This window comes from Mandrillus leucophaeus, unplaced genomic scaffold (genome assembly GCF_000951045.1).
Source record: "Mandrillus leucophaeus isolate KB7577 unplaced genomic scaffold, Mleu.le_1.0 Scaffold199, whole genome shotgun sequence".
In the NCBI taxonomy this organism is placed as follows: Eukaryota; Metazoa; Chordata; class Mammalia; order Primates; family Cercopithecidae; genus Mandrillus; species Mandrillus leucophaeus.
Window position 1 is genome coordinate 1,672,896 of NW_012102020.1, and position 8,019 is coordinate 1,680,914.

At 40.1% G+C, this 8,019-nt stretch overlaps 1 protein-coding gene across 1 annotated transcript in view; it reads left to right on the plus strand.

The window, feature by feature from the left end:
* Positions 1 to 8,019, plus strand: part of LRCH3 (leucine-rich repeats and calponin homology (CH) domain containing 3) — an 85,133-nt gene that overhangs the window by 7,547 nt on the left and 69,567 nt on the right. Inside the window, exons 2-3 of the mRNA XM_011978717.1 lie at positions 2,201 to 2,306; positions 7,780 to 7,916. Of these exons, the coding sequence (XP_011834107.1) occupies positions 2,201 to 2,306; positions 7,780 to 7,916 (243 nt within the window). The remainder of the gene's footprint in view (positions 1 to 2,200; positions 2,307 to 7,779; positions 7,917 to 8,019) is intronic.

Sequence of the window (8,019 nt, forward strand, 5' to 3'; positions counted from 1 at the left end):
CGTGAGCCACCATGCCCGGCCCTATTGCCGTGTATTTTCTAAGACACTTAATTGAACTCCTTCACCTAATCACTTCTTGAGTATTTACCTTCTGAGCATGGGAATAACAATTTTCTCATTTAATCACCATGATAATGAATTGATTACTAAAATTATTTTCATTTTATAACTGAGGAAGCTAGCACTCAAAATCGGTTAAATAATTTGCCTAAGGTTATATAACAGAAGTAGTATTTGAAACCAGACTACCTTAAGTCGTTCTGAAGTGGTCAAATACAATTACATCCATTAGGATTAGGGGTATGTTTTCATGTAGGTTTATTAACAAAGATGGAAGATGGTTATCATAAATTAATACATACGTAATATAGGTGAATCACTTTTTTCAGTTAGATTGTGAATATAAGAGGTTACTTGTGAAAATCCACAAATATATTAAAACTAGAGTCTACATTCTAGACCACTATTTTTGGAGCCAGTTAGACCTAGAACATAAAGATCAGAATGTATGTTTATCAGCATCTCTTCAGAACTTGGGTTAAAAACATGAACTAGAAGTAAACTATACTCTAATTCAAATTCTTATTTTCAAATCATTTAAACATTTTGTTTCTACTTATTCAGTCCTAAATACTTAAAAGATAGAGATGTGTTACAGAAGCTTTTAGTTTTTTACAAAAGAGGTTAATTGATATCCTCAGTCATATAAGGAACTTGTGGCAGAATAAGAATTAGTGTCCTGGCCGGGCGCAGTGGCTCACGCGTGTAATCTTAGCACTTTGGGAGGCCAGCGCAGGCAAATCACCTGAGGTCAGGAGTTCGAGACCAGCCTGGTCAACATGGTGAAACCCCATCTATACTAAAAATACAAAAATTAGCCAGGCATGGTGGCATCTGTTATCCCAGCAACTTGGGAGGCTGAGGCAGGAGAATCGCTTGAACCTGGGAGGCAGAGTTGCAGTGAGCTGAGATCACACCACTGTACTCCAGCCTGGGCGACAGAGTGAGACTCTGTCTCAAAAAAAAGAAAAAATTCATGAATGAGCGTCCCTAAAGCTCTCCATTCCCATCTGATGATCTTTCAGCAACATCCTTGTTGGCTCACTATTTTTTTCCTCTTCAGTAAGTGAAAGCAAACTGCTGTTTTCTACATACATATTTTCTGAGAGATTATATATTGTTGTTACCTTTTGGCTCAAACTCAATTTTTATATCCCTTCAACTTTTTTTCTAGCTAGGATTTGAACCTATATCCTTTCAACTTGTTTTAGAACCCTTTTCATGCCTAGAGCGTTGGACTAAGAAGTCTAGCTTCTGGCCAGGCACAGTGGCTCTTGCCTGTAATCATAGCACTTTGGGAGGCCGAGGCAGGTGGATCACCTGACGTCAGGAGTTTCAGACCAGCCTGGTCAACATGGTGAAACCCCATCTCTACTAAAATTAAAAAAATTGGCTGGGCATGGTGGTGGGTGCCTGTAGTCCCAGCTACTTGGGAGGCTGAGGCAGGAGAATTGCTGGAACCCAAGAGGCAGAGCTTGCGGTGAGCCGAGATCAAGCCACTGCACCTCCAGCCTGGGCGGCAGAGCGAGACTCCGTCTCAAAAAAAAAAAAAGTCTAGCTTCTGATTCTACTTCAATTATTAATTGGTAGGAAAAGTAAAACTAGTCTTTTCTCTAAGCATATTTTAAGAATATTAAAAAACGTTTGAAGCTTATTGAAAAATTTAGCAAGTGGTCTTTTTTTATTCTTCTTTCTTTTTTAAAAAAAGAAAATAGAGACAAGTCCTTACCATGTTGCCCAGGCTGGTCTGAAACTCCTGGGCTCATGCGATCCACCCGCCTCAGCTTCCCAAAGTGCTGGGAGTAGGCGTGAGCACCACACTCGGCAGCAGGCGGCCTTTTCTAAATAGTAAATGTGTGATTTCTTTCAGTCGTATTGGCACAGTTTTAAGTGTTAATGTGGCAGCTTCCCTTGTTCACATAATGATGTGTTTGCAAATTACCTTGGCTGACCTCAGATTTACGGTATTCTGAATTTATTAATCTTGGAGCCTGTAGGTAGTCGCTTGTCAGAACTGTTGAATTAAGCTATTAAGTAAGATACCAGAAGGTCTCCCAAACATACCTAATTTTATAGACAGTTTAAAGCAGACAAGTTTGTAATGTTAGGACAATCTTTATTTTGTATCTTTTCAAAATAGGATGTGAGCTGCAATGAAATTCAAACTATACCTTCCCAAATTGGTAACCTGGAGGCCTTGAGAGACCTTAATGTAAGAAGAAATCACCTAGTACATTTGCCTGAAGGTAAGAAACTATGAAATGATTATTATTATTATTTTAAGCTCTCTCAGACTAATCAAGACAAAAATGTATAAGGGTTATATCCAGGCTGGGCGCTGTGACTCATGCCTGTAATCTCAACACTTTCAGAGGCAGAGGAGGGAAGACTGCTTGAACCCAGGAATTCCAGACCAGCCTGGGCAACACAGAGAGTCTGTCTCTACAAAAAATTAACAAATTAGCCCCATGGGCTGGCATACTCTTGTAGTCCCAGCTACTCAGGAAGCTGAGGTGGGAGGAGTCCCTGAGCCCAGGAGGCCAAGGCTGCAGTGAGCTATGGTGGCGTCACTGCTCTCTAGCCTGAGCACCAGAAAGAGACCCTGTTTAAAAAAAGGAGAGAGAGTGCATGTGTGTGTGTGTGTGTGTGTGTGTGTGTGTGAGAGACAGTGTGTTACCTCCAGTGTTTGAAATCTAATGGTTTATTTAATAGTGTTATCTGTTCCACTGTGGATTTTAAAAGCCTCTTCAATGAAAAGGTTTGATAACTCTTGGCCTTTGATTTTATTTTTAGATATTGTCAACCAATGTAATCAGTAACTCCGGGTAGGGTCACTGGAAATTTCAGTAAGCATGACTGTTTGGGGGAAATGTAACATGTTTGGATAAGGAGATAGTATGTAGTATAATGAAAAACATTCCCGCAGTTAGCACTCACTTAAAAATGGACTCTGACCTGAACTTAACTTTACCCGTCACTGGAGATGTTCAAACAGAGGCTAATGAACCATGTAGAGGTGATGTGTAGAGTGAATGGTAAATGGGGTGAGAGACTGCGCTGAGAGGCAGGTTATCTTACTCAGGCTGACTACAAGCCATATCATTCAAATACATATTTGAATGATAGAAATGATTAAACAATTAAGTCTAATTTATCAATCTTTCACAAATTAATAAACAATGCTAGAAAGGAAGATGAAAATGAGAGCTGTTATTTTATGAGATCCAGAATATATATTTCTTCTACATGTTTCTGCTCATCACCCAGCAGTAAGAGTCATCAGCTCATCGCAAGTCTTGTCTCTGCTGTGCTCTCATTTACTTTCCCCTGCACTGTTCTCTAGATTAATTTGAATCATATACAGAAATTTATTGTAAAATACCAATGAGTCTTCTCAAGGTGTTTTCATGACAGTGATTTTCTAGGTTCTTTGACAAAATATGACTACAGTGTACAATTAATATTTTGTTTGTTTTGAGACAGGGTCTCACTCCCAATACCCAGGCTAGAGTGCAGTGGCATGAACATGGCTCGTGCAGCCTCGACTTCCCAGGTTTAGGTGATCGTCTCACCTCAGCCTCCCAGGTAGCTTAGACTGCGGGCACTCGCCACCATGCCCAGCTAATTTTTGTATTTTTAGCAGTGACGGGTTTTGCCATTGTGCCCGGGCTGGTCTCAAACTCCTGGGGTCAAGAGATCCACTTGCCTCAGTCTCTCAGAGTGTTGGGATTACAGGTGTGAGCCACTGCGCCTGGCCACAATACATGTTGAATTAACTAATGATGTTTTCACTTTCCCTGTAGAATTCAAATATTTATACCAATTTGATCCAGCATAATATTTAGTTCTAAAGTACTAGTGGAGCTTTGACATTTTGGATTCCAAGTAAATGTGTAAGAACGTGACCTTTTCAGTCACTTTTATATACTTTACTGCAACCAAAATCTCACATGTCTTTCATCTCACTTGGCTTGTCCAGGAACCTTCCCACCTTTTATCCTCAGGGCCTTATTTTCTCCTGGGTCTGTTTGCTACCAACTCAGGAATGTAAATGAAGGTTAGCAAAACCAAAATCATGACCTCTAGGACCTTATAACCCCAAATTTCTCTCTAGGGTTACCTCTGTACTCAGGACTCACCTACTATGATTGGTCTTCAAATACTTACTCCTATAATAATATTTATTTAGTGTGAAATCAATTAATGAAAATATTAGGGTTTTAATCAAAATGAAAATTGAGAATTTCAGATGACAATGGAAGCTTAATAGTTTTATCAGCTAATTTATTTCTGTATCTTATTTTGATTGTAGACTGCTGACAAAATGGTTTATCACACAAATAGTTTCAATTTTTTTTAACAGTTTATTTTATAATCTCAGCACATATAGTTGAACTGAGTTGGCAGGTGAAGCTTTATTCCAACAGCTACATTCATTCGTGTGGAAGTTTAATTTCTAACATTGCAGTTTGGTGGATATCATTTATCTTTTGTTATGTTGCCATTTTGATTTAAAGTTAATCTTAACTTTTACCAAATAATACGTTACATCATTCAAAAAATATTTAAAAATATTGAGTCTTTTTTTTGTTTTTTTTGAGACAGAGTCTCACTTTGTCGCCTAGGCTGGCGTGCAGTGGCGCCATCTTGGCTCACTGCAACCTCTGCCTCCCGGGTTCAAGTGATTCTCCTGCCTCAGCCTCCCGAGTAGCTGGGATTACAGGCACGTGCCACCACGCCCAGCTAACTTTTGTATTTTTAATAGAGACAGGGTTTCGCCATGTTGCCCAGGATAGTCTTGATCTCCTGACCTCGTGATCCGCCTGCCTCCGCCTCCCAAAGTGCTGGGATTACAGGCGTGAGCCACCGCGTCCAGCCAAGAATCTTAAATAGTATCGTTCCCCTGCCTCAAACTTCCCAGCACACCAATTTCAATGGCCAAAAGTATGTATCTTCATTAAACTCCTTTGATTCTTTTTTTTTTTTTGAGATAGGGTCTCACTCTGTTGCCCAGGCTGGAGTGCGTGCCGTGATCATAGCTCACTGCAGCCTCGAACTCCCTGGGCTGAAGCCATCCTCCCATCTGAGCCTTCCAAGTAGCTGGGACCACAGACATGTGCCATCACACCCAGAAGTTTTTGTATTGTTTTGTAGAGACAAGGGTCTCACCATGTTGCCCTGGCTGGTCTCCTGGGCTCAAGCAGTCCTCCTACCTCAGCCTCCCAAAGTGCTGATTACAGGCATGAGCCACAGTGTCCAGACTGCTGACATATTTCTAATTGATACATTTTTATAGCTATTGCTGGTTTGGGCAACTTTGACACTTATGTCAGCTTCCTGTTGTGATAGATGAGGATTTAGTTTCCTTACACTATCACATACCGTGCCTTTACTGCCTTCCGCCCATCTTCCCAGTGTAGTTTTAGCACAACTTTTGATTAAATTGTTATTCAGTGTTCACATTACTATAATTATGTAAACATTGTTCCCTGCCAATTCAAGTGATGTACTCTGATTTTATTTCTTTTCTTGTACATGTTTTTTTTTTTTTTCTAGAGGTAATAGTTTCTTATCTTTTTATATGCTTATTTTTGTGTGTGTGTATTGCTAATTCCACCCTCTTTTTCCAACAGTCTTCCTCGTCAAACCAGTCAGATTCTCTATCCCTTTTTTCCGTGCACTTCTGCCTCACTGAGCCCTTTTTTCCTCTTCTGATACGGACTGGCTGTTCTCTAGTATTACTGCCCAGCTTTTTTTTCTTTTCTTTGAGACGGAGTCTCGCGCTGTCACCCAGGCTGGAGTGCAGTGACACGATCTCGGCTCACTGTAACTTCCACTTCCCGGGTTCAAGCGACTCTCTGCCTTAGCCTCCCGAGTAGCTGGGATTACAGGTGCCTGCCACCACGCCTGGCTAACTTTTGTATTTTTTGTGGAGACAGGGTTTCAGCATCTTGGCCAGGCTAGTCTTGAACTCCTGACCTTGTGATTCACCCGCCTCGGCCTCCCAAAGTGCTGGGATTACAGGCGTGAGCCACTGTGCCCGGCCTGCTGCCCAGCTTGCTTTCTTCTGTGTTAAATACTCCGATTCCTAGACTGGCGTCCTCAATTTACTCCCTGTTTTGCTGGAGGACATCTCCTAGTAGTTTCCCAAGAACACGTCATAGGAGAACATATTTTTGAGACTTCACTTGAAAAGAAATGTCTATTCTGTGTCCCCCCTTGATTAATAATTGGATTATAAATCTAGGTTGAAAACTTTTCTTTCAAGACTTTTAAGTCTTTTTTCACTCTCCGCTTTCAGTGTTTAAAATTAATGGTTGAAAATCTGATGCCGTTCATTCTTAATCCCAGTCCTCTGTGACCAGCTTTCGCTCTCGGGAAGATTTCACGATGGTCCCTGTTTATCTGCTGCTCTGGAGTCGTATGTGAATGTGCCGTAGTATGAGCTGTTTTAATTCAATGTACTGGATACTTGGTGGGCCCCTTTCCAAACCAGAGATCCATATCCATTTTGGGAAATTGTTTTACATCTTTTTTTTTTTTTTTTTTGATAACTTTCTTTATTCTGGTTTCTCTGTCCCCTTTTCGAATTATTTTGAATTGGATGTTATTAGACCTCTTTGTTGATCCTCTTTGATGATTTTTCTTATCTTTTTCATTATTCATTTCTTTGTCATTTTGTGTTATCTTATGGTAAAATAGTTCCAACCATCATGAATTTTTAATTGCTACCATTATATTTTTTCATTTCTACAAACTCATTATTCTGTGATTTTTAAAAAACATTCCTTTTATGTTTCAGTGATTAAGGACCTTCTCTTTCTGAAACTAAAGATAGTCTAGCTTTTCAAAATTTTCTTCTGCTTTCTATAAAATACCTGTTTCTTCTGAGTTCCTTTTTTTGGTTAGTTGGTTGGTTTTGATGTTGGAGATGTCTAAATGTCTGTGGATCATATACTATCTTTATATAGCTGAACAGAAGTTCTGAGTATACTGGGCAGAAATTGTATAATGGTCGTTAAGCAGCAAGCTGTGCATTTTATTAGAAGAAATTCTGTATCATTATATAAAAGCCTTATATATGGGACTGTGAGGTTTACCAGAGAAAGAAGCTCCATTTCTTCTATGTTATTGTGTATATTCTTAACTGTGGCCATTCCTGGGGATGAAGTAGGATAGGGTGGGGTGGGAAGGTGCTGAGGTCTTAATGTTAAGTGTGTAGACTTTGACTTCTCCATTTTCAGCTGGCAACTCCTCCTGACTTTCCATTGTGCCTGGGATCCCTGAGTTCAGAGCATTTTTGGTTCAATTGCACTGGAAAAGAACTTGCTGACTGCTGGGAACATTGGAGAAGGATAGTGCCCCAGCTGCGTTAGTGGGGGCTGTGGACCCAGGCATTTAACTGTTCTTTATATAGAGTGTTATCTAATCCTTTTGTTATCCTCACCTTCTTGTGGTATCAGGGCCTCCAGCTTCTGAGACTTTCTGTAGTTCTGAGCGGGTCAAAGCTGCTTGCTTTTTATTAGTCATCCTATCTATAGGCAACTAGGTCTCATTTTTACCACTTGTCACATTTTTACCACTTTGCTACCAGTTAATCACTAAAAGAGAATGGGAGTAAGTATCTGTGTTAAAATCACATTTAACTAGAAGCTTTTGTGAAAATTCTTTAGTTGTAAAACATCATTAATTGTTCATTTCCATTTTACCTTCATGCAGAGCTGGCAGAGTTGCCTTTGATACGGTTAGACTTCTCATGCAATAAAATTACCACAATCCCTGTTTGTTATCGGAACCTCAGGCACCTACAGATGATCACCCTAGATAACAATCCACTACAGTCACCTCCTGCACAGGTAAACCATAGTGAAAGCATCAGGTAAACCATAGTGGAAGCATCAGGTAAACCATAGTGGGAGCGTCAGGTAAACCATAGTGGAAGCGTCAGGTAAACCATAG